The sequence below is a fragment of the Mus caroli genome, chromosome 13 (genome assembly GCF_900094665.2).
Source record: "Mus caroli chromosome 13, CAROLI_EIJ_v1.1, whole genome shotgun sequence".
Taxonomy (NCBI): Eukaryota; Metazoa; Chordata; class Mammalia; order Rodentia; family Muridae; genus Mus; species Mus caroli.
In genome coordinates, this window is record NC_034582.1 from 71,582,209 (window position 1) to 71,609,778 (window position 27,570).

Consider the following 27,570-nt stretch of genomic DNA (forward strand, 5'->3'; position numbering starts at 1 on the left):
TGTCTACTTCCCTTTTTAGGTCTAGTATGGTTTTGTTCATTTCCATCACCTGTTTGGATGTGTTTTCCTATTTTTATTTATGGACTTGTAACTCTTTAGCAGTTTTCTCCTGTATTTCTTTAAGTAAGTTATTAAAGTCCTCCTTGATGTCCTCTACCATCATCATGAGATATGCTTTTAAATCCGGGTCTAGTTTTTCGGGTGTGTTGGCGTGCCCAGGACTGGGTGGGGTGGGAGTGCTGCGTTCTGATGATGGAGAGTGGCCATGGTTTCTGTTAGTAAGATTCTTACTTTTGCCTTTCGCCATCTGGTAATCTCTGGAGTTAGGTGTTATAGTTGTCTCTGGTTAGAGCTTGTTCCTCAGGTGATTATGTTATCCTCTATCAGCAGACATGGGAGACTAGCTCTCTCCTGAGTTTCAGTGGTCAGAGTACTCTCTGCTGGCAAGCTCTCCTCTTGCAGGGAAGGTGCCCAGATATCTGGCTTTCAAACCTGCCTCCTGGCAGAAGTTGTGTTCCACTCACCAGAGGTCCTAAGGTCCCGTGGAGAGTCCTCTAGGGACCTTGAGGGTGTCTTCAGACTCCTTGCACAAGGTGCCCTGGTGCTGGTGCTGACCGGAAGGGCTGTTTATATTTCTTTAGGGGATATGGGACTGTTTAGATCATTTATCTGATCCTGATTTAACCTTGGTACCTGGTATCTGTCTAGAAAATGTCCATTTCATCCAGTTTTTCAGTTTTGTTGAGTATAGGCTTTTGTAGTAGGATCTAATGATTTTTTGGATTTCCTCAGATTCTGTTGTTACATCTCTTTTTTTCTGTTTTCTTTTATAATCATTTTATTACATATTTTCTTCATTTACATTTCAAATGCTATCCACAAAGCCCCCTATACTAGTCCCCAAACCACCCACTCCTGCTTCCTGGCCCTGGAATTCCCCTGTATTGTGGCATATGATCTTCTCAAGACCTAGGGCCTCTCCTCCCCTTGATGGTGGACTAGGCCATCCTCTTCTACATATGCAACTAGAGACACAGCTCTGGGGGTGTACTGGTTAGTTCATATCGCTGTTCCTCCTATAGGGATGCAGACCCCTTTAGCTCCTTGGGTACTTTCTCTAGCTCCTTCATTAGGGGCCTGTGTTGCATACAATAGATGACTGTGAGCCTTCACTTCTGTATTTGCCAGGCATTGGCTTAGACTCACAAGAGAGAGCTATGTCAGTGTCCTGTCAGCAAAATCTTGCTGGCATATGCAATAGTGTCTGGATATGTTGATTGTGTATGTGATGGATCCCCAGATAGGGCAGTATCTGGATGGTCCTTTCTTCCCATCAGCTTCGACCTTGGTCTCTGTAACTCCCTCCAGGGGTATTTTGTTCCCCATTCTAAGAAGGAACGAAATATTCACACTTTGTTCTTCCTTCTTCTTGAGTTTCATGTGTTTTGCAAATTGTATCTTGGATATTCTACATTTCTGGGCTAATATCTGCTTTTCAGTGAGTGCATACCATGTGTGTTCTTTTGTGATTGGGTTACCTTACTCAGGATGATACCCTCCAGATGCATACATTTGTCTAAGAATTTCATGAATTCATTGTTTTTAATAGCTGAGTAGTACTCCATTGTGTAAATGTACCACATTTTCTGTATCCATTCCTCTGTTGAGGTTCTTTCAAGCTTCTGGCTATTATAAATAAGGCTGCTATGAACATAGTAGAGCATGTGTTCTTATTACCAGTTGGAACATCTTCTGGGTATACGCTCAGGAGAGGTATTGCTGGATCTTATGGTAGTACTATTTCCAATTTTCTGAGGAACCGACATACTTATTTCCAGAGTGGTTGTACCAGCTTTCAATCCCACCAACAATGGAGGAGTGTGCCTCTTTCTCCTCATTCTCGCCAGCATCTGCTATCACTTGAATATTTGAGCTTAGCCATTCTGACTGGTGTGATGAGGAATCTCATGGTTGTTTGGATTAGCATTTCACTGATGATTAAGGATTTTGAACATTTTTTCTGGTATGTCTCAGCAATTCAGTATTCATCAGTTGATAATTCTTTGTTTAGCTCTATATCCAATTTTTTAATAGGGTTATTTGATTTTATGGAGTCCAGCTTCTTGAGTTCTTTATATATATTGGATATTAGTCTCCTATCTGATTTAGGATTGGTAAAGATCTTTTTCCAATCTGTTGGTGGCTTTTTTTTTTCTTATTGACAGTGTCTTTTGCCTTATAGAAGCTTGGCAATTTTATGAGGTCCCATTTTTCAATTCTTGACCTTACAGCACAAGCAATTGGTGTTCTGCTCAGGAATTTTTCCCCGATGACCATATATCTCCCTTTTCACTTCTGATTTTCTTGATTAGGATATTGTCCCTGTGCCCTCTAGTTAGTCTGGCTAGGAGTTTATCTATCTTGTTGATTTTGTCAAAGAACCAGCTCCTGGTTTTTTGGTTTTTGGGGTTTTTTTGTTTGTTTTTGTTTTGTTTTGTTTTGTTTTATACTTCTTTTTGAGTCCACTTGGTTGTTTTCAGCCCAGAGTTAGATTTTTTTTCCTGTGTCTACTCCTCTTGGGTGAATTTGCTTCTGTTTGTTTTAGAGCTTTTAGGTGTACTGTCAAGGTACTAGTGTATGCTTGCTCCAGCTTCTTTTTGGAGGCACTCACAAGTATGATTTTCCCTCTTGGGCCTGCTTTCTTTGTGTCCCATAAGTTTGGGTATGTTGTGTCTTCATTTTCATTAAACTCTAAAAAGTCTTTAATTTCTTTCTTTTTTCTTCCTTGCCCAAGTTATCATTGAGCAGAGTGTTGTTCAGCTTCCATGTGTATGTGGGTTTTCTATTATTTATGTTGTTATTAAAGATCAGCCTTAGTCAGTGGTGATCTGATAGGGTGCATGGGATTATTTCAATATTTTTGTATCTGCTAAGGCCTGTTTGGTTATTGACCATTATATGGTCAATTTTGGAGGAGGTACCATGAGGTGCTGAGAAGAAGGTATATCCTTTTGTTTTATGATGAAATGTTCTGTAGATATCTATTAAATCCATTTGTTTCATAACTTCTGTTAGTTTTACTGTGTCTCTGTTTAGTCTCTGTTTCCAGGATCTGTCCATTGATGAGAGTGTGGTGTTCAAGTCTCCCACTATTATTGTGTGAGGTGTAATGTGTGTTTTCAGCTTTACTAAAGCTTCTTTAATGAATGTGGATGCCCTTGCATTTGGATCATAGATGTTCAGAATTGAGAGTTCATCTTGGTAAATTTTACTTTTGATGAGAAAGAAGTTTCCCGCCTTATCTTTTTTGAGAACTTGAGGTTGAATGTCAATTTTATTGGATATTAGAATGGCTACTCCAGCTTGTTTCTTTGCATTTGCTTGGAAAATTGTTTTCTAGCCTTTTACTCTAAGGTAGTATCTGTCTTTGTCCCTGAGGTGAGTTTCCTGTATACAGCATAAAGTTGGGTCCCATTTACATAACCAGTCAGTTAGTCTATGTCGTTTTATTGGGGAATTGAGTCCATTGATATTAAAAGATATTAAGGAAAAGTCGTTGTTGCTTCCCGTTATTTTTGTTGTTACAGTTGAAATTCTGTTCATGTGTCTATCTTCTTTAGGTTTGTTGAAAGATTACTTTCTTGCATTTTCTCGAGCTTAGTTTCCCTCCGTGTGTTGAAGTTTTCCCTTTATTATCCTTTGAAGGGCTGCATTTGTGGAAAGATATTGTGTAAATTTGGTTGTGTCATGGAATACCTTAATTTTTCTATCTATAGTAATTGAGAGTTTTGCTGTTTATAGTATCCTGGGCTGGCATTTGTGTTCTCATAGGGTCTGTATGACATCTTCCCAGGATCTGCTGGCTTTCATAGTGTCTGGGGAGAACTCAGGTGTAATTCTGATAGGTCTGCCTTTATATGTTACTTGACCTTTTTCCCTTACTTCTTTTAATATTCTTTCTTTTGTTTTGTGCATTAGGTATTCTGATTATCATTTGACAAGAGGCATTTCTTTTCTGGTGCAAACTCTTTGGAGTTCTGTAGGTTTCTTTTATGTTCATGGGCAGCTCTTTCTATAAGTTGGGGAAGTTTTCTTCTATAGTTTTTTTGAAGATATTCACTGGCCCTTTAAGTTGGAAATATTCCTTCTCATCTATATACCTATTATCCTTAGGTTTGGTCTTCTCATTGTGTCCTGGATTTCCTGGTTGTTAGGATCTTTCTGCTTTTCACATTTTCTTTGATTGTTGTGTCAATGTTTTCTATGGTATCTTCTGCACCTGAGATTCTCTCTTCTATTGCTTGTATTCTGTTGGTTATCCTTGCATCCTTGGCTCCTGACTTTTCTAGGTTTTTTATTTTCAGAGTGGTCTCCCTTTGTGATTTCTTTACTGTTTCTACTTCCATTTTTAGATCCTGGATGGTTTTATTCAATTCTTTCCTTCTTAAAGTCTTCCATCATCATTATTCGAAGTGACTTTAGATCCATATCTTGCTTTTCTGGTGTGATGCTGTGTTCAGGATTTACTAAGGTGGGAGAGTTTGGTTCTGATGATGCCAAGTACTGATGATGCCAAGTAACCTTGGTTTCTGTTGCTTCTGTTCTTATGATAGCCTCCTGATTATCTCAAGTGCTTGCTGCCCTCAATATATCTGATTGGATTCTCCTGTCCTTCCTGTAATCCCGGTTGATTCAGGACTCTTCAGAGTCCAGCTTTCTTTGTGATTCTGTGAACCTAAAATTCTGGGTGTGTCAGAGTTCTTGGCAGTCAAGCTTCCTCTGAGACCCTGAGATCCTCATGTGATGCAACTTCTGGTATCCTGGGATCCTAGAATCCTAATATCCTGGGCGTGTTACAGTGCCTGGAAGTGGTGTCTCCTCTGGGGACCATGGGGCTGTTGGCTGTGTTTGAAACCAAGGTATACCAGCACCGACCAGAAGGGAACCTTAGCTGCTGGTCAGGCAGGGCTCCTATGCCCTTGCTCCTGCTGTCACAGTACCCTCACGATTGTTTTGGAACAGATGTTGTCTTCCACTCACCAGTGATCCTAAGATTCTGGGCATGCTAGGGTGTCCATGCCGTGCAGAGTCCTTTGGGGACCGTGGGACTGGCCACTGAGTTCGCATCCAAGGTTGCCCAGTGTTGGCACCGACTGAAAGGGTAAACACATTTTAAAAAAGTATTTGCTTCAATTTTTTAACATCTCAATGCTATAAGAAAATATCTAAGTATTTGGGCAATACCTTCTGGTAAAATCCTCAAAGAATCCCTGGCTCAAAATATATTCATTTTGAAGGTTTTTTGTATTTGATGTAAATTGGCAGCTTTTAAAAACTAACATCTTGTGTATAAGCATATGTATATGTATATGTATATGTATATGTATATGTATATGTATATGTATATGTATATGTATATGTATACATATATGTATATCTGCCCTTTCTCCAGGACAGCCATGCTGACTTCTCAGTGTTTCCCTAACTACCAGTTCCCACTCTCCATTGCGACTAAGAGTGACAAGGACAGTGCCTCTGAGTTCTCTTATCTCTCTGTCATAAATTCGTCTGATATATTTGCTGCCCAAAAATCTCCTTTTAGACCAAAACCAAGTTATTTAAAACTCAGTGGTTCCAGGTTGTGTTTGGCTAGTTAAAGTTACCTTCCCATGGTAGTTTGCCATAGAGCCTACTTGTTCCTCAGCTGGCTGATGATCAAAATAAAACATAATAATCAGCACCAGGGTCAAGTAAATGAGTTCAATCTTTGCCAGTGGCTTCTTTAAATTAACCCAGGAATAGTTACTAAATAAACACAGCATTGTCTTACCTTCCGTCTGAGTGTCCCATGGCTCTAGATGTCTCTCAGTCTCCCCTTAGTACCTCTAATGTCCCTGAAACCTTAAGTAGAAATTTCTTCTTTTTTATGAATTTTATCTTACTTTATTAATGTGTTCACATTCTGCTGACACATCTGAGCCTTACGTGCACCCTGATCATGCATGTGTCTACATGTGTTTGCCCAGAAGAGCTCTTCCAGTGAGTACCTTTGGTGGCTTGTGACTTCTCTTGGAGATGTCAAGACCAAATCAGCAAACAACACAATGAGAAAAAGGAACATCTCAACGTTTGTAATGATTGGGTCACTTTCTCTCTCACTACTCTGTGATGGTTGATACACTCCTATCACATGGGAAGACCTCTCAGACAGAGCAGCACAATAGTTGCTCAAAGAAAAAAAAACAAAAAACAAAAAACAAAAAAAACAAAAACCAAAGTTAATGATTCCAGATATTGTAATACATATCTGTATTGCAGTATTCAGAAGGCTGAGGAAGATTGCTATGAGTTCTGGCTTGGACTGACATACATAGAAAAAACTCATAATAAAAGGAAATAAAAGTAAACAAACACTTCACCTTTTTTTCTTAGTCAAAAACTGTATAAATGTACACAATTAAAAAAAAGGTTTCAGGCATTAACAATTAAAGATGACTATGTTGTGTCCCTCTCCTGAGGCAGTTTGTGACATACTGGGTGAGCAACCAGCTAAGTCAAACAGTTGAATATTTCAGGTGTGTGTGAGTAGAATATTAGATGATGCAGAATGAGTGTGTGTGCCCTGCCTGTGTGAAGACATGGGGGCTAAAGGTCTGTGTCTCTGCAGTCGCTCCCTGCTCCCTGCTTCTGTGCCGTCCTCTTCGCTCACTGACTCCGTATTTACCTTTAATATTTCTTCCACTTATAGCCTGCTCTTTTACTCTATTCTCCAACTGCAGCTGAACTTAAAATTGGAGAGATAAAACTGCAGAATGCTGGGAGATGGGTGTTATCTGTACGTGACATGTATGTTCATACAGAAAAAGATGCTAAAGAAATACTTCTATTTTTAAAAGGCAATTTCTAAAGATCTCCTTGCTGGGAAGCACGGTTCTTGCGTTGAATCTACCAGACTCTGACGAGATTTAAGAGTTTAAAGTTAGTGGGAGTTGTCTTAAAAGATATAGTTGGTATGATATTTTAGCTCCTCCCACCTGCCTGAACTGTTCCAGCCTGTTCTGGTTCCTGCCAATGTAATAAAGCAGACACTTACAGTTTTGTTGTTGTTGTTTTATGATTTTATATATCTTATTTATATGAATACACTGTAGCTGTCTTCAGACACACCAGAAGAGGGTATCAGATCCCATTACAGATGGTTGTGAGCCACCATATGGTTGCTGGGATTTGAACTCAGGATCTCTGGAAGAGCAGCCATTTCTCTTAACCAATAAGCCCACAGAGCTTGACTCGCTTTTTATAAAAAATATTTTTCTTTAATTATGCTTCAAATGTTATCCCTTTTCCTAGTTTCCCCTCTGAAAATCCCCTTTCCCTTCCCTTCTCCCCCTGCTCACCAACCCACCCACTCCCTCTTCATGGCCCAGGTATTCCCCTATATTGGGGCATAGAACATTCACAGGACCAAGAGCCTCTCCTCCCATTGATGACCGGCTAGGCCATCCTCTGCTACATATGCAGCTAGAGCCACAAGTCCCTCCGTGTGTTTTCCTTGATGGGTGGTTTAGTCCCAGTGAGCTTGGGGGGTACTGGTTAGTTCATATTGTTGTTCTTCCTATGGGGCTGCAAACCCCTTCAACTCCTTGGGTCCTATCTCTCGCTTCTTCATTGGGGACCCTATGCTCAGTTCAATGGATGGCTGTGAGCATCCACTTCTGTATTAGTCAGGCATTAGCAGAGCCTCTCAGGAGACAGCTATATCAGGCTTCTGTCAGCAAGCTCTTATTGGCATTTGCAATAGTGTCTGGGTTTGGTGGTTGTTTATGGAATGGATCCCCAGGTGGAGCAGTTTCTGCATGGTCATTCCTTCAGTCTCTGCTCTGAACTTTGTCTCAGTAACTTCTTCTATAGGTATTTTGTTCCCCATTCTAAGAAGGAACGAAATATCCACACTTTGGTCTTGCTTCTTCTTGAGTTACATGTGTTTTGCAAATTGTATCTTGGGTAGTCTAAGTTTCTGGGCTAATATCCACTTATCAGTGAGTGCATATCATGTGTGTTCTTTTGTGATTGGGTTACCTCACTTAGGATGATATCCTCCAGAGCCATCCATTTGTCTAAGAATTTCATGAATTCGTTGTTTTTAATAGCTGAGTAGTACTCGATTGTGTAAATGTACCACATTTTCTGTATCATTCCTCTGTTGAGGGACATCTGGGTTCTTTCCAGCTTCTGGCTATTATAAATAAGGCTTCTATGAACATAGTTGAGCATGTGTCCTTATTACAAGTCGGAGCATCTTCTGGGTATATGCCCAAGAGTGGTATTGCTGGATCTTCCAGTAGAACTATGTCCAATTTCCCTGAAACCCACCTCTAACTCCACCAAAGTGTGTTTACCACTGAAGGACAGCTGAAAGCATTGCCTCCATAAAGGGCTGGAGCCTTAGACAACAACTGGAGTACCAGGTCTCCAGAGCCACTCAGACCCTTTCAGGGGCAGAAAGAACACAACAACACTTCATGGTTCTTCAATGTCTTACTCCAAAGTGGTTTTATTTATTTTTTTTCCTCATGTAAGCTAATTTAAAAAAACAAAAACCAACCAAACAAAAAACCCTGAACTTCTAAAGGCCTGTTTTCCTACCTTTGTCTTCTTTAATTGAGGAATGAAATGCCAGAGAAAAGAGCAAAGGATACTGATAGGTTTCTCAGGTCTCAGGATGAATTGCTTAGTCCTATTGAGCCTTTCTCATTGCTTCTGGATGATTGTGCCTCATCCTTTTCCTAATCACCAAATTGTATTATGATAAAGGAGGCGAGATGGAGACCACTTGCTCACTCCTGGCCTGAGGTTTCTTCTATTACACTCTGCTCCTAACTATAGCTTGTAGTAGGTGGTCTTAGAAGAGAAGGGGAAGAGGTTGGGGGAGGGGAGAGGAGGGCAGGATTGGGAGGATAGGATGGAGTGAGACTGTGATCAGAACGTAAAATGAATAAATAAGTTAATGAAAAAACAACACCTGCCTATGAATCCTGTTTCCCTAACTGGCCTGCCTTGTTTGGCCTCAGTGGGAGAGGATGTACCTAGATCTGCAGTGACTTGAGATGCCAGAGAGGGTTGGTTCCCCAGGAGGAACCTTTACCTCTCAGGGGTAAAGGATAGGGAAGTGGGGGGATGGGGGGGAAGAGGCCTCATGAGGGAGGAGCTGCTATTGTGATGTAAAGTGAATAAATTTGTATTTTTTTCTAGAACCATTAGGATTTGTACCTTTATTCACATAAGCTACCTTAAGAACACTGTCTATAAACAACTGATGAAAACATCCTGTGTAACCCAGGTAGTGACAGAAACAGGATGAACTGTGTGATCACAGTTTTGTAAAGTATATTCAATGTATACAAAAAGTAAGCAGAAATGAACAGTACCCAAAAGTTACTAGAGTTGGTTGCTGAGTAGCACCGCTGTTGGTGATTTCACTTCTATTTTCCACTTCTTTGTGATGACTTTATCATAAAGTTCTAATTCACATTAACTTGCAGATTACAGTAATGCATAAGACATTTAAGGTAGTTTATTTATTTATGTATGTATTTATTTATTTTATTAGATATTTTCTTTATATACATTTCAAATGCTATCCCGAAAGTTCCCTATACCCTCCCTCCGCCCTGCTCCCCTATCCACCCACTCCCACTTCTTGGCCCTGGCATTCTCCTATACTGGGGCATATAAAGTTTGCAATACCAAGGGGCCTCTCTTCTCAGTGATGGCTGACTAGGCCATCTTTGGCTACATATGCAGCTAGAGATATGAGCTCTGGGGGTACTGGTTAGTTCATATTGTTGTTCCAAATATAGGGTTGCAGACCCCTTCAGCTCCTTGGGTGCTTTCTCTAGCTTCTCCATTGGGGGCTCTGTGATCCATCCAATAGCTGACTGTGAGCATCCACTTCTGTATTTGCCAGGCACTGGCATAGCCTCATTCGAGACCATGTGTCTTGTCCTAACTTCTTTACAAACCTTTAACGACTCAGATTTCAATAATCAGTTCTGTCTTTCTCTAAACCCATTCTATTTTCTTTTTTTTCCTCATTAATTTATTCACTCACTTTACATCCCAATATCCCCTCCTCCCAGTCCCCCATCCCCAAATCGCCAAAGTTCTCCCCACCCCCATTTTCCCTCCCTTCTTCCTCTGAGAAAGGGGAGGTCCCTCTCCTCCCCAATCCCCCCTCTCTCTTGGGTATCACCCAACCCTGGCATATCAAGTCACTGCAGGACTAAGCACACCCATCGGGATCAGAATGTAAAGTGAATGAATAAATGAATGAATGAATAATTAAATAAATAGATAAATAAATGAGTAAATAAATCAGAAAAAGAAAAGAACAACAGCAAAAGAGTTGGGTGATCTTGGTGGAATTGTTCATGTATATGGATGGGCACTTTTTGGTGGTATGTTGTGTGAGGTTGAGTGTGGTGTATGCAATATGCATATGTGCATGTGAGTGGTTATATACATGTGTGTGTGTGTGTGTGTGTGTGTGTGTGTGTGTGTATGTGTGTGTGTGTTTGTGTGTGAGGACCACAAGCTCATATGGGTTGCTCATTGCTTTTATTTTTTTAGACATGTTCTCACATAGAATTTGAAGCTCATAGTTTGAATGAGGCTGGCTAGCCAATGAGCTTCAGGGATCCACTTGTCTCTGTTCTCTATCTCTGTCAATAAGCACTGGGGATACAGATGTGTCTCATATCACTCAGGTTTTACATGCTGGGGAATCTAAACTCAGACTCTCACACTTATACAGTGGATGCTGTAGCAAATGCACTATGTGTTGGTAGATGCTTATTGCCTGTGATTCATGAAGGTGCCAAGAACTTGAATACCTTCATTAAAAAGGCAAAGGTATGCAACTAGTGACACAGCTGGGGGGGTGGTGAGAGTACTGGTTAGTTCATATTGTTGTTCCTCCTATAGGGTTGCAGACCCCTTTACCTCCTTGGGTACTTTCTCTAGCTCCTTCACTAAAGGTCCCATGTTCCATCCAATAGATGACTGTGAGCATCCACTTCTGTATTTTCCAGGCATTGGCATAGCCTCACAAGAGAAAGCTATATTAGGGTCCTGTCAGCAAAATCTTTCTGGCATATGCAATAGTATCTGGGTAGTCGGCCATCACTGGGAGGAGAGGCCCTTGTTCTTGCGAAGATCATATGCCCCAATACAGGGGAATGCCAGAGCCAGGAAGCAGGAGTGGGTGGGTTGGGGAGCAGGGCAGGGGGAGAGTATAGGGAGCTTTGGGGATAGCATTTGAAATGTTAGAGAAAAATATTTTATTAGAGAAAAATATCTAATAAAATATATAAAAAAGAAATAATGAACAAATTACAGTATAATTTACAAATAAATCTGAAAAGACAGATTTTTTTAAAAAGCAAAGGTAAACAACAAATGGTTTATCTATCAGCTTGTAGAAGATGCTTATGAATCAGCAGTATTACTAGGACTCTAATTGTCTTGAATTTTGCATTTTTTTAAAACATTGTGTGAAGTAAATTTGTGAATAACATACAACTTTTAAGATATTCTTGCCTCTCATATATGCAACATGAATAGCATGATAGAAGCCAAACTGAAATTACACCTTTGAGGACACTATCAGTCAGTTGTTACTGAATATATTTAATGGTGTAAGAAAAGGAAAATTACAATTACATGTCATCACTCTAAAAATAGCTGAGTTTTCTGCTACTGTTGCTTTTATGAAAAGACAGTTTATTATACACCATTCTCAAATAATATGTTGTCTATATTGTCAGTGGCCAAACAAACAAAAAAAAATGGAGGAATTAAATTCCAAACTCTCTACTTCTTAGCTACACAAATTTATCCAAAATTGCTCTCCACCTTAATTTTTCTCCCAGGGCAATTAGGACAATAGCTACATTGTTGTTCTACCAGACACGTACTAGCCAACACAATATGTCAAGCACATAGTAAGGGCTCAGTAAATGTCCACTAGTTACCTGACTTGGTATGTAACAGAGTAAGCCATTGTGAGTATCAAGGGTGGTTTAGATGCCACAGGAGCCAGCAACCCTCTTGATATATTACCTTCTAAGTTCTATTGGAAAGGATGGTTTTCACTGGGCATGGAAGTACACACCTTCACTCCCAGAATGGTCCTAAGTGTAAGGCCACCTTGGGGTACTTTGTGAATTTCAGGTCAGCTAAGATACATAATAAGACTTTCTAAAAAATGTCTTTTCCACAGAGCCATTGCACAAATTTTAATGCCAAATGCATAGGCAATGTAAAACCAGTGTGACCAATCAGCGTGTTGTGTATGAGTGTGTGTGTGTGTGTTATGGGGGGGGGGGGATGTAAAACCAGTGTGGCCAATCAGCCTGTTGTGTATGAGTGTGTGTGTCATGGGGGGGGTGGCGACCTTCAAAGATAAAATGTATATGTCAATATCAATAAAAGCTTCAAATGATAAAAATTAGAACATATGATGAAATTTGAGCAAAGAAAGTATCCAGCAGATTAAAGCTTCTTAGAAATAGATTTTCATAGAGTGCTATAAATGTATGCCACTTTTTCAGGTAAGTCAGGAAGAACTGTTTCCTGATTATTATTCTGTCTGTCTGCAATGTGCACACAAAGGCAGACAGCACCACAAGCTAACATGGGACATCTCCGAAAGTGCCAGTAGGTCCACTAAAATCCCCTTTCCTGAAAACCTCACACAGGACGCATCGGGTAGGAGAATGGAAAAGGTACCACACTATGCCCGGAGACAGGGACAATTTTAATAAATCAGAGTGGAACATGAAAATGTCAACTTAATCAAGCATTTAAATTTTATTAATCAAGCCTAATTTTTATGAGTGCAAATAATCACTGAAGCTGGACAAATTTGTTCTCGATTGCATCAGAAACATAATTTTAATATTTAATGGACTGATGAATTTAAATGGAGAATTATCTTTATGAAACATGCTCTTCATAATTTGCCATTAAATGGGAAATAAAAAATCAACATAAATCTTACATAAAGGTTATTTAACTAAATGTTGGTACTATAAATATTATAAATGCATTGTGCACTAATTTAGCAATCACAACGTATACTACATAAAGCAGAAATGATAAGTGCAGCGGACAGGCTCAGCAGGCTACTGAGCAAGCTCTGACTTACTGCAGGAAGCTCATGAGTATTACCAGGTAGCGTGTGCTTCCTGAACATTCTTTACACTCCAGCGTTTATACTGAATTTTGTCATTCAGTGACCATATTCTTTGCAATCCAAAAGCTCCACTAGACCTTTCTTTTGTGAAGATGATTCTCATTACACAAAAAAAGATTTAAAATACTTTATCATTACTTATAGAGAAATATGTAAGCTAAGGACTGTAGGACTGATTTTTATACCAACATGCTTCATTTTTAGAGTTGAATATTCTGACATAATGTTCTCAGTTTTTATAACACTGTAGGTGAAAATCATAAAAGAGAAAAACTCAGTATCTGATTCCTTTCCTGAACCCACGGCCCATTCCACCTGTTCCAGCCATGATTCAGAATATCGCTTAAAAGACACTCTCCTACGAGTTAGGTAGATCCAAAAGGTTGGCAATATTAAGCCCAAGAATAATGCTTTATTTGGAAATATGTTTCTTATAAAGCCCAAATGTTTCAAACATGTAGTATTTTTCTGTGCTGCTGTATGTGAAAGTAATCCCTTGCTTAAAATAGAAATGGCCTAGTGTACCTTTAGTGTTCTTGAGCATAAACGATGGAGTTAGAGCAAGGGACATTTTGTTTCAGGGCACACAGTGGAGCAGACATCATGCCAACTTTTCCTCTTCATTGCAGAGCTGTTAAATAACACAAAGGAGCTTGCATGAGGCAGCCCAAAGGTGTAAAATTACTAAAGTTGTTTTCAAATCCAAAAATTTTCAATTATGTCTGTCTTATCAAAGTGGTGTGGTTGTGGAATGAGACTTTGGATTTTAACGTTAAGGCTTAAGAACATGACTCTTTTATATGAACTCTTTATTACTTATAAACAAAGTATTTTACTTCAAAAATACTGTTTTTTAAAACAGATTTATAATGAGCCCATTTTTAATTTTACTTGAAAATCACATTAAATAATTCAAAATGTTTGGTCTTTTTATGCATTATTGTAATTTGGCAAATAATAATACTTTAAAGAAAATATCATTTTAAATAATTTATTAGAGGTTAATTGTAACCCTGTGATCCTGGTCAGCTGAATTAACACACAATATCCTAACAACACCAATGTTTTTGATCTTTTGGGTTATTGTTGTTTTTTTTGTTTTTTGGGTTTGGGTTTTTTTTGTTTTTTTGTTTTTGTTTTTGTTTTTGGCAAGCAAAACCTACAATACATTGTGAGTCCTTTAGATGGAGACATAGTTCAAATAAACACTAGAATTCTCAGAGTACTTTATGTAATGATGAACATTTAAGAAACCCAGAAGGAAATATGAAGAGAAAATCATTTAAGATATGTATGTTGAATATAGAATTTGTATTAGTTATTGTTTAGATTTCTCAGTGAAAGGTTTCTTCTGAATATTAAGTTAAAATGACACTTAAGAAAATAAAAGGTTACATCCTTTTGGACAGTCAAGTAAATTTACTGTCCTTGTCCCTTCCAGTAAAGCATATTATCCTGCAAATAAGGATGCTGTTGATGATGCAGAATGCAGGCTATACATAATCAGTGACATGAATCAACAGCCATCTGAGAGGTGCATTAAAGCCATACTTCTTATTAAGAACCAGACTAAATTGCAACATGGCACTTCCCAAAATGAGCCACTGAAATGCATTCTCCATGAAATAATTGTCTTGGAGTCTCTGTTAAAAGTCAGGAAGTCTTTTTTAGCAACGAGTGCTAATGCTTTTCTTTCTAGTCTGCCTTCTTTTGTATTGCAATTCATTCAGCTCTACTGGCAACCTATCACACCAGTTATTATTATGTCTAGTGCCCCAGTTATCTTGAAAACTACTGTAGCTGAAATACTTCAAGGTCAAATTCATAATAGCATGATTCAAATTAGGAGGCCATCATACATCTATGCGCATTGAGAAGTACTGGGATGAAGCAGTATACTCCAGACATGCTTGTGGAACTTATTATTTTTACAAATGAGTAATAAATTATATATGTAGTTTACTTGTTACATTCATTCTGTAAATGTTTCTTCTCAAAAGGTTTAGAAGAAAGACACTCTGCCCAACCCCATCTATACTGATCTAACTGATGACAGAAATCTTCAGCCAGAACTCTGGTGCTCTCAAAATCATTTGAGTGGTTATATGCAGTTTCTGAACCCCTAGGCATCCCACAATTTCCTATTGCATTTATACCTGTGATAAATCCATTGACAGAAAAGTGCATGCTCTGCTGGACTTATGCATTTGGTTGATCTAAACAAAATCTAGACATGGTAAAACACTCTACTCTCTCCAAACATGCACTAGAAATGAGCACATGTTCTGGGTGTTTTCAAAGACAAGCATCTGTACCCATTGGAGGTTTCAAATATGGAATTAAATTCAAAACTTCTGACAATACTCTTATTTTAATATTTACCACTGCTATTGTGCATGTGGTCACTGTGATTTCTTTAAATATGATATATATATATATATATATATATATATATATATACACACACACACATACTTATACGGTTGGAATCAAAACATTTGACATGTGTAACTATTGTTTCTGAATCTAGCAAACCATACATTTTATTCAAATATTGTCTTTAAGGAAACATAAACACACAAGAAACTATTTCTGCCAGCATTGACTTTGCAGGTAATTTAGGGCTCCATGTGTCTAATGCTAATAAGGTTAATATAAGCCAGTTTCTTTTGCTTTTTTTTTTTTAATGTAAAGGGTTTTAAACAAGGGAAAGATATTACTCCTAAGAAAAATCATAATTTTTCTTGTTTCATAATTTTTAAGGACCTTTAAATGTCCTTTCATTGCCTTGGTTGTATACACACACCCTAAGTTGGTATTACAATGTAATATTAGTAACCAGACTATAGTGACTTTAATAATGGAGTTACCAGTTCCACTGCTTTCTAGCCCTTTCTCCATGTGCTTTACAGCCATCTACATGCACTTTTATTCATATTACCAGGATTCTTAACAATTCAGCCAGATGAAATTTTGTTTTCTTATAATTTATAAAATGCCCTTCTGCACTGCGTTACATTGGAAAGCACAAACTCTAAAGAACACCCTTCAACGACTTAAGACAGAGGAGCTAGAGAAAGTACCAAAGGAGCTGAAGGGATCTGCAACCCTATAGGCGGAACAACAATATGAACTAACCAGTACTCCTAGAGCTCGTGTCTTTAGCTGCATATGAGTCAGAAGATGGCCTAGTCAGCCATCAGTGGAAAGAGAGGCCCATTGGTTGTGCATACTGTATCTGCCTCAGTACAGGGGAACGCCAGGGCCAAGAAGTGGGAGTGGGTGGGTAGGGGAGTGGGTGGGGGAGCATGTGGGGGACTTTTGAGATAGCATTGGAAATGTAAATGAAATAAATACCCAATTTAAAAAAAAAGAAAAAAAAAGACATAGAGATTCTGTAGATACAACTTGGTTCCCTTTTGAAAAGAGATTTTTTTTACAAATGTACAACCACATATGAAATTTTATATGCTAATGGCAAATGTTCAGCAAATATTGGATATGAAAGAAGAAATGCTATGTTTTAAAAATAATGATATCTACTTGTTCTTTGACTGTAATGTTGCTGGCACACTATGTTGGAGGCTGCCTAGGTGTGTTTTTTAAAATGTCATCTTTATTAGTATTACATTCAAAGAATAGTACTGCATCAGTTTCTTTCCAGACCTTTTTCCAGTGTGTGACTTATAAGTCTGTGACAAGTGACATTACAGAAGGTCGTGTCACTTTTAACTGCTTGCATTACATCTTTCTGATTTCCCTAGTGCCCTTCCTTTGTTTGATTAATACTATTTGCTTTCAAGCAAGGTATCAGAAAACATGATTTGGAAAAAAGAATTCTAGAGCCTTAGAGAATCCCCTTTAAGATAAAACGGGGAAACCTAACTTATTAAATGTATCTTTCCTAACAAATGCATTTTTCCTTTTTCCCCTAAAGGGGAGATCTCTCTCTCTCTCTCTCTCTCTCTCTCTCTCTCTCTCTCCCTGCCTCTCTCCCTCTCTCCCTCCCTCTTTCCCTCCCTCCCCAGCCCTACCTGTGTGTGTCTCTGTGTGTGTATTTAGTAACTACATTATTGCTGACAAATTTTGCATTATAGCATTTACTTGGGTTTCTTTGAAGAGAATAGAGCTGGCATTTGAGGCAAGGACTTTTGTTTTCTATTTGTCTTCCTCAGTTAAGTGTTAAAACTCCAGCACTCCTTTGAAATAGCGGGTGCTGTTTGAGGTCTCTGGGAAAGCTACAGTTTTGCATCATTGTTAAATGTACTTCAATAGTACACAGTTTAATTTTTTAGCTCGACTTGCTGTTTTTGTGCTTCTTATATTAGGTGGAGTGTGTCTTATAACACAGACCTGCTTCTAAGCTGCATGCACACTCAGAGCTGTCCATTTGTTTCAATAAGTCATTACTGCCTGAAGATCAGTCACAAAGCCACCATTGCCTCAATTACGAATCTTCATCTAGGTCCATCATATGCTGATACATGTTTCTTAGGGTCAGTGAAAACACCAAACAGAATTTTATGTCAACGAGAATATAGGAAGAAAAGGGGTATAATTTAATTTTCAAAGTTAATGTTAAAGAAACATTGACATTTTGTTATCATTATTAGCTAACATTTTTGAGTATTTATTTTGGTACACGGGTTGCATGATCTCACTGGGTTCTTAACCAGAGCTGTGGGATGGGGCTCTTTTCAACATTAGTTTCCAAAGCATTTTAAGCTTCACCTGAACATGTACTGGTGGGGCACATTCTGGAGTGATATATAGAAATCAATAGGAAGCCATCATCTGTGTTATCAATCCTCATGTGTAAATGCCTGTGATGTAGCCATCAAAAGGCAACAAAGAAGGGAAGCCCTCGGTAGTACACAGCACAAAGGCCTCTCTCAACATGATGCTGTTCTTCCAAATGCAGAAGCAAATGGTTGTGTTGGGGAGATCTGGTTGCACATTTGTCGAGTAATTGCATGTAGCCAATTACCCACTCGGGCAGGGTAATAACAGTTTGGATTTCACAAAAGAAGGGCCCAATTCTGTAGACCTCCCCAAGTCACACTTGAACACAATATCCTTTGTAAAATGTAAAAATTAGCCAAGTGATTTGTTTTAGGTTTCAATCATATTTTGAAATTTTAGAAGTTAATTTGATAGTGAGGCTCCCTGGATCCTTACAGTTAGATGCAGATGGGTGCCTTCTGTAAGCAACTCTTCCAAACCATTTCAATAATTTGCCTTTATTCATTTACATCACTGGTTAGATATAAATCTTTCATGGGAGTCAGGTCTGCTACAGGGTAGATGCTACACTGTAGGGTTTGTCTGGACATTTGAAGACCCAGAGCCAGGAGGAGCAGTGATGTAGTCCTGTAAGTCTAGTACTTGAGAGGATGAGGCAGGAAAGGTGACAGACACTAGAACACAAAAATAAGCCTAAGGAAATGACAGCCTGATGATGAATTTATCTATTTATCTGACCAGAAATATTTCTTGAACAACTGCTAAGTAGCTTACAATATGTAAAACATAATCTGTCACATTTGCCTTCCGGGAGTGAGGCAGGATGTTGTAGAGATGAGACACAGGAAACAGTTTGTACCTGGTGCTGTCTACTTAATACTGGATCACACACACTACACAACCAATCCCAACCCTATAATACATTTCAATTGTTACTAGCTCAAATATAGTTTGAGTTTATTTTCATTTTATATTTCATATGACTCTATAAGGCCAACTTTAGCAAAACAGAAAGAAAAAAGTCCATTATTTAAATCTACATTTTTTAACCCTCTTCTACTTTATTTTCATCAGAGAGTCTAAAAAGGCAGAATATTTACTTTCCCATTCTCTCTATTAACATGCCACAGTTATAGTTAATAAGTTACCCACAAAAGTCTCCTAGTGGAAATTTTGGTTTTCTTTGTACCATGCAGCTGAAAACTAGCATCCTGGAGGGGAGGTGGATGGATTAAGCATCCTTGATTATAATTCTGGTAAACCTGAGATAGCAACTGTTACAGAATTTTTATGTCAGAAGAATGAGCTATCTGTTTAAACCACTGTCAGTGTCAGCTTTTCTGTTACATAAACTGAAAGCAGTCTTAAATAAATGCTGATCATGTGTTTACTCAGGGTTGTAAAGTAAGCTTGTGGCAGAAACAGTAAATCTAAATTTTTGTAAGATAATTTTATTTTTTTATTTGTGGTATAAAGAGTTCTTTTAAAAAGCTCTCATGAGGGTCAGTGACTTCTTTTGATGAAACCTAATCTGTTTCACAATCAGTTTGAATGTCCTATCATACATCACCACAATTGTCACTGATGTATGCTTGTATATAATGTAAATGCTTTAAGCTGGTGAACACTCAAAAGTCCACATGAAGGTTTATCTGATAGCCACTCCTTTAGTGATACAGGGTTCATGTGAACACTGATGGAGTCTCTGTGTGCTTCCTCATCTTTTTATTCACACATTACCTTTATTGTACACTTTGGGCCAGGTGTTTATGCCAATACTTAGGAGCTGTTTGAATATAGTTAAAGAACATGACAAGCAAAGATTCCTTGCAGAGGCTGGATCAGTTGCATGTTGCCCAATAATAGACCTTCTCAATACATATTGCATGCAGCATATCATGCTTCTGGGCCCATTTAAGGTACTCACTGTTGTGAGTACCTTAAGAAGAAAGTCACAAGTCTTGCTTTTAAACAAGAGATATGAAGTGTGACAATAAGTGAGGAACAGTTTTGTGATTTCAGATGTCTTTAATTATATGCTGGTTCATGAGAACTGGAAATGTGTGTTTGGATTATTCATTAAAGTCCCAGAAGGCTTTTAGAAGACTTAATAAAAGTAACTGAGAAGAGCCCAGTGTCTCAGTTCACACAGTTCTCCAGCATAGTCTGGAGTATTGGCATTTATACCCAGAATCCATTTCGATTTGTATGAAAGAGTCACGTGAAAGAAGGACTTGGTGCTTCCATCATCAAAAGCTTGGTGAGAGAGGTTTCAAAGTACTTAATAGCTAGTTCTATGTTGAGATATACAGACTCTATTTTTAAAAGCGACATAAGAATTAGAAATGATAAAGAATGTACATTTTACATAATTATAGCTCTCTAAGGCCTAACTGAAAAATACCTCACAGTTTTCTATTCTTAATTTCTACAGATAGCACACAAATGTGCATGTTATTGTGGGTAAAATATTTATTTGAAATGTGAAATTATAGTTTGCTTATTTGTTAAGGCAGACATGGACATTACTGCATAACCTTACAGTTTTCAACGCTTCTGGAGGCCACCAGCCTCATGAAGCTACATTGATTAAGTTTATGATTATATATTGAGCAAAGAAAGTAAAAATTGTTTGTCAAATTCAAAATAACTTTCCCATTTAAAAGTATGTATATTGGGGCTAGAGAGATGGCTTAAAGGTCAAGAGCACTGGCTGTTCTTCCAAGGACCCAGATTTGGTCCCCAGCACCCAAATGGCAGTGGACAACCATCTGTAACTCCATTTTCAGGGAATCTGAAACTCTTTTCTGGCCTCCAAGGGCATCAGGCATACAAGTTGTAGATAAACATACATATAGATTAAACACCAATGCAATAAAATAAAATAAAAATAAAAATTGAAAGTATGTATATTTACCAATGTAAGCTGTATTTATTATTCATATTTAATTATGTAATAGTAATTATAATATATATTTGTGATCCTTGGATAAAAATTACAAAGAATTAAAAAGGCTATTTCAGGTAACCCACAAAATCGAAAAGTAGGACTCAGAAAATCACTCAAGTTGGTTTTATACATCAAAATTAAAATTGGGACCATTAAAGACATCCATTGTTAGTTTTATGCCACAGACCACCAGTGTGAATTAATTAATAGAAATAAGTTTTTATCTTAAGTTAGAAATACAGGAGCTGTTTCATGCTTAGTTATCTTGCTTTGGGTTTAATATACCTGATTGAAACAGGCATCAGAAGAGCTGGAAAGGAAATCTCATAACTTAGATCAACCTGCAGATACGTGCTTGTTCACATTCTGTATCCTCAGATGCTTTGACACCAAACTGTCTCCAAGAGTAGGTTTCTCCTTACTGAGTTTCTCTTCCATGGCTTTAATCAATTAAAGGCTGAGCATTTGCATAATCTTCTTCTCTAGATGAAGCTTCTCCTCTTAGAGCATGTGTTTCAAATGTTAATAAAAATTTCAAAGGGTTCAAAATGACAGAACAAAATCCTCTCCTCTAAGAGCAGAAAAACAACATGTGTTTCTGTTTGTAGGTAGTGGAGGACATACTGGAGGACGAAGAGGAAGAAGATGACAGAGATGACAAGGTAATTATCTTTCCCAGCACTGGGTACCTGGGGGTGGGAGTTACAGACATGACACTGTTTTTACAGACGGTTAAAAAAAAAAAAAGGAGTTGAAGTGTTTTGAGTCCAGAAAATTGGACAGTGCTGTTTATCATCCTAACAATGCCACTGCATGCAGCAAAGAGGAAGAGACGGCTATAAATCCTCTCTGCTTTTGTCCAGAGCTGGGTCAAATATTTTTCTGCCAGGAAAAGAAATCAGCTTGTCTGGAACTTGATAGCTATTGTGAAGATCATGGCAGTAACAACTGTTTTGAAGGGCAAAAATATGTCCTATCTTGAATCTTACAAATCAGCCTGTGCTTTGGGGGAAGGAGGCAGGTGTGAAAAAGTAGTGGCCGGTATGAATTGGACATGGATAATGTCATCTATAGTTTTTGAAGAATTGCTTATCAAAAGAACATGTTTATGATATACTTGGGCAGACATTTAAATAGCCCTGGGCTCACTGTCCTGCCTATATCTGTAATGGCTCATGCCTCCTTCATCAGGAAAATGTCCTTTGAAGAAACTTGAATTTCACTGCTAGTTGGTTTGGGGATGGGAACCACAGTAAACAGCAGCTAGTTTCTAGGTTGTTTAGGTTGGTGGTTCCTTGGGGAAAGGGAGGAATTAGCATGACCTTGTACCACCACAACAGTGGCTAAGTTTAGGAGAACAGCTATCTCCAACAAGCAGGATAGGAACTCTCTGACACTGTAATCTCTGGGCATTTATAGATCTAAATGTGATTTTGCATTGCTAGAGCTTTTATGTGAAAATTTTCTCCTGTACAACATTCATTCATCAGCATCATGATCAAAATGAAACTAACAAAATCTCTTGTCTGTTAACACACACACACACACACACACACACAGAGAGAGAGAGAGAGAGAGAGAGAGAGNTATGTTCCTGAGGGATGGCAACCTCATCCCTCACTTGATGCCCTGTCTTCCTGCTGGAGGTGGGCTCTATAATTTCTCTCTCCCTGCACAGCTTGTCAAGGTTAAATTAGTGAACTTCATGGTCAGTGAGAAACCCTCCCCTGCCCTCAAAAAAAAAAAAAAATCAACCAGAGAAAAATTGAAGATATGTAAGATACTTAATGTCAACTTTTGGTTTCCATATGCAAATGGACCCATATACACATATGCATGCAACCACATTACCAAGCATATATTACACACACACACACAGGGAGGGAGAGAGAGAGAGAGAGAGAGAGAGAGAGAGAGAGAGAGAGAGAGAGAGAGAGAGAAGTGCTTGGTTTTAAAGTTAAATAACATGAACACACACCCCTGGCAATAACTGGCCTGATTTATTGTTAAGGTCAGTTGTAGAGCTGTGGAGAGCCTGTACTTTAACTCAACATGCCAGCTCTGAATCATCACTTCTCTGCTGATAAAGACTGAGCTGCCATCCATTTATGGCCATTCTCCCTTGCTTGTTGCTGCTTTATTATTAAAGCCACCATAAAGACCCATCCCAGCAGCAGGCGTTTCCCTAGAAATGCTAATAAATAGAAACCGCAGTGAAGTCTACTGCTTTCATATCTCCTTGCTGAAAGCCAACCCTATATATTTTTAGACAGTTTGTTGGTGTTGTATGTCTTTCCCTTTCCTTGTTCATTTTTTAATAGAGAAGGTAGGTGTAGTCAACAAGTAGACATCCCTAGTTAACCAGCTTACCAAAATCCAGATGACTGAACATATCTGGATGAAAGTATCAACTCTCAGGCACTGTGTATACAGTGAACTAGAGGTTGGCTATCTGCAATTGACACCCTTGTTCTCACACCTTTACAGATCTAGTTATCAAAGTAGACTGAAAGTGAGGGCTTCAATTACTGTGTAAATTCAAATGAATTTGTCTGTAGCTGATATGGACAAGTAGTGTGTTTTCATTATGAGCTGGCTGTTGTTTATAACCCAGCTCTTTATTTGAATGGGTGGGGTCCCCCCCCTTTTATCACCATAAAGAAATTATAGCATGACCATTGTGTCTGAACCTGAAATATCATTTGTAGTTATTTGCAATAGACTTCTAAGTTCTCTTAGAGAAGGCATCTTGAAACTTATAACCTTTGTTTGTTAAGAGAAAAGTAGAATAATGGATTCTGCAAGCATCCATTCACTACCTCCTGTGCCCACTGCTTGGCTCTCACAGCAGTAAGCATTGTTAGTTTAGCTATCAGTGGGAGAAAAGTCAATTCCTATTGTAAAATTTTCATTGGTTCCTTCACTTAAAGTTTGTGTATTGAGTCATGCATAAAGGAATTTCATGAGAAAACAATTGTGTTTTTTATCATATGAACAAGTACTGGCCCATAGCACTCATTAGTCCTGTGTTTTCTCATATGGCATAATAGTCAGGTCAGGTCAGTGGGTCCTCTTACAGGATAAAAGTAAAGAAATTAATAAATGTGCCAAAGCCTCACTTTAATTGAACCTGAAGCATATGTTGCAAGTATGTAAAATATGTCCCAGATGTTTCTCCGGAGCCAGTGTCTTGCTTTTCCTGATTACCACAAGGCAGCTATTAGTCCTATAACCTTTGGACTTGGGGGTAAATGGGGTATTACGTGGCACAGTGTGAGCACATGCTTCCCATTCAGCAGAGACCCCTGGCAGGCTTCGCTTCAGCCTGGGCACATGCTTTCACTTATCGGATTGTTGAGTGATTATGAAAAGTGTCTTTCTTTAGAACAGCATTGACATTAGTCCCTCACAATGAAAGGGCAAGTCGTTGGCTACTTGACAAGATCCTGTGACCATACACTGAAGTCCTTTATTTCATTTGAGCATGTAGTATTTTCCCTCAGCATAATTGCACACATAGAGAAGATATAGCTCAGAGAAGTGGAAACCCATAAAGATATATTATGTGAAGTAATGTTTAATTACTTGACATAATAGCTTTGCAATGGTTTTTCTTTAGTGTTGGCTTTAGTATCAGGAAAGACACTGATAAAAATACGTAGAAGCTCAACGGTAGTTCACTTGGATCACCAAATTTTGAAGCTTTTCCAGTTATGCCTTTTAAGTTTTTGTTGCTTTTTTTTATTAAAAAGTTCTTCCATATTCAGCAGAGAGTTATGGCCACAGACTAACCCTTCATTATAAAGTCCATTGTCTACATTGGCTCAAATCTATATTTAAATGCCTCTCTCTTAACCCAGTTCCAATGGTTTTCACAAATGCAGAAGATATCAGTTTTAAATGGCGACGCTGGCATATGAATCACTCCCTTCCAATATTTTCACGTAGCTGCATGGTGTTAGAGCACTGTTGAGCTGTATTGAGGACAACATCATTTTCTGAATTAACCATCAGACATACTACAGTTCTTTATCCATAGAACATTCTTTCAACCCTCAACCACAATGCTCCAGTCTGATATGTTTTTTTTAACCTAACACCAATTCCTTTCCCTAATAGACTATAAGCAAAATGAAGTTTAACTAAATTTTCTAGGTGTTGCTATCAGCAAGCATATAATAGTGTTCACACCACATCATATAAATCATAAAGTGGCCAATCTACATAATCCAGACATCTAATTAACCAAGGGCAATCCTCTTTTGTACTTTAAAAACTTTCAGCATGCTTCCCACAGCGTGCCCTATACTGGTAATAAGATTCAGGCGTGGTGTCAAAAAGCAGAAGTCAATGTGCTGAGTTTCCGCAGGAAAAGCATGAATTCAAATGCATTACATTCTAGTAATGTTTATTGATAAAAAGATATGAAAGTGTTCAGGCATTTATGCCTACACAGCTTCTCCCTTTTCTTCAGTTGTTTTGTCGTGGCTCCTTGTTTCCAGATAGTTAGATGCAATGAATGAAACATATTTGAGTCTCTTCAGCATGTACAGATTGTTGCTTTAATTCTTGAAATCTGTATCTTCTGGTTTGATCCTCCAACCCAAACATTTGTACACTGTACCCAAGATTCATACATCTCTGCATCTTAAACCAGCAGTGAGGGAGGAAAGAAAGAGATAGTTCTAAATGATATGAGAGGAGATTTTAATCTGACAAAATTGCATTTTCCAGTTACATTCAGTGAAATAACTGCATGGTGAGGAAGCCAATCGAGGCTGTAGAGAAAGGCAGAATGAGAGGAAACAAGAAATTTCTCTTTTAAGAAATCCTAAATCACATTCACCTGGGATACTATTGTAATCCTTTATTCATTTTCTGTTTCTGTATAACATACTACCACAAACTTTAAGGCATAAAACAATTTGTGGTTGTTGTGTTGTTGTAATAGAATTACAGGCATAGTCAGCTGGCTGCCCTGCTCAGAGTCAGACTCCTAGGGAACAGGCAGACTGAGTTATTATCTGCAGGATTTAGGAAAGAATCCACTTCAGTGGATGATTCAGCCTGTTGGTAGAATCAGTTCCTTACAGCTGTACTACTGAAATCCTTGCCTTCTTGATTTTTCTTTCTGCTCCTACTACCGAGCTGTCTTTAAATGCACCAATGAGAATCTCCCTCACCCTGCTTTACAGTCTTTCTCAGGAAAGAGACAGTATTAAAGGTACAGTTACAGAGTAGCTCAGATTCCCTCCTTTAGTCCTTACCTAGAACAATGAGAGATATATTGTTGCAGCTTGCCCTTATTTAGTTTAAGATCTCTTCATTGATGTGGCATTGATGCTCTTTCCCACTGCCCTGGCAGAGCTGGGAGGGGTTGGTTGGGAGGGACGCAGTATGTGGATATGGGAGGGTAGGTGAAACAAGACAAAACATGCTCTTCAGGCCAAATCCATGAAAAGTATGGGTTTGAGTACCTCACAGCATAAGGGAATGATTATAATGGATAAAATGTCTGTGAACACTTTACCTTAAAGGAGTAAGATTATCTATCCTCAGGATTTGAGTAGACTCCATATAATCACAAGAGCCCTTAAAAGTTGAAGAGACCATTGGAGCAATGGCAGGAGGCAGCTACTTGTACAGCTGTGGCCAAGCTCAGGGCTCAAGGTCTTCACAGCAAGAAGAAAGCTGTGGTTGGAACAGCTGGAGCATTTGAGGGTTGAGTTTCCCCAGCTGTGTGACAGGTGGCATGGGATCCAAGCTCTTCTAAAGCCAAGCTGTGTGCCAGCCTCTGTTCTCAGTGCCACTGAGAAGACTTGAAAGCCTGTTTTACAGGGAAGGAAATGCAGGCTCTGGATCTATAACCAAACAGCACGCTGTGGTGCAGACTGGGCCAGCAGGAGGAGACTCTGTGGACCAACAAACAAGTGCAGAGAAACAAGTCCTTCCCCCTGGGAAATAAGTGGCCAAGAGCTGAGTATTGAATCAATAAAACACATATTGACTGTGGCAGGGCAGAGCACTTCTGTGGCTGCCTTTGAGCATGAGAAGGGAACTACAGGCCAAGAAAATGTAGGCAGCCTGTGGAAGCTGCCATGAGGAGCACAGGGACCATGCCCCAGCGCCTTGCCCACAGCTTGATTTTTGACCCATGAGACCCATTTTTGGACTTTTGAACTACAGAAGTATAAGGCAATAAATTTGTTTTCAGCTACTAAGCTTATGATAATTCATTATGGCAGCTATTACAGCTCCCTCCAACTGTGTTTTCACTACTTCGGTAAGAATACCACATTGTAAAGCAATAAATGTAAGTTTCTAGCTTTTCTTTATTGACTTGGTCAATGAGACTATTCAGTTCTTTATTCAGTATGGAAAAGAGAAAAAATAAAACAAACACCACTTTTAACCAAATTGCCTTAAGTTTTATTTCAGAAAAAAAGAATTATTCCCAAACAACAGTGAGTTATTTTCCATCTGTAGAGTATTGCTTCTACTTAAGACCTTACATATTAAACTGGCAAAGAAGTAGGTTTTTATTTTTTCTTTATTTTTGAGAATTTCATACATGTATACAATGATACTCACTCCTCATTGTTTCCCCTCCAGTTTCCTCCAT

At 38.6% G+C, this 27,570-nt stretch overlaps 1 protein-coding gene across 1 annotated transcript in view; it reads left to right on the plus strand.

The window, feature by feature from the left end:
* Mctp1 (multiple C2 and transmembrane domain containing 1) overlaps nt 1-27,570 on the plus strand; it is a 594,489-nt gene that overhangs the window by 481,464 nt on the left and 85,455 nt on the right. Inside the window, exon 17 of the mRNA XM_021180105.2 lies at nt 21,557-21,610. Within this exon, the coding sequence (XP_021035764.2) occupies nt 21,557-21,610 (54 nt within the window). The remainder of the gene's footprint in view (nt 1-21,556; nt 21,611-27,570) is intronic.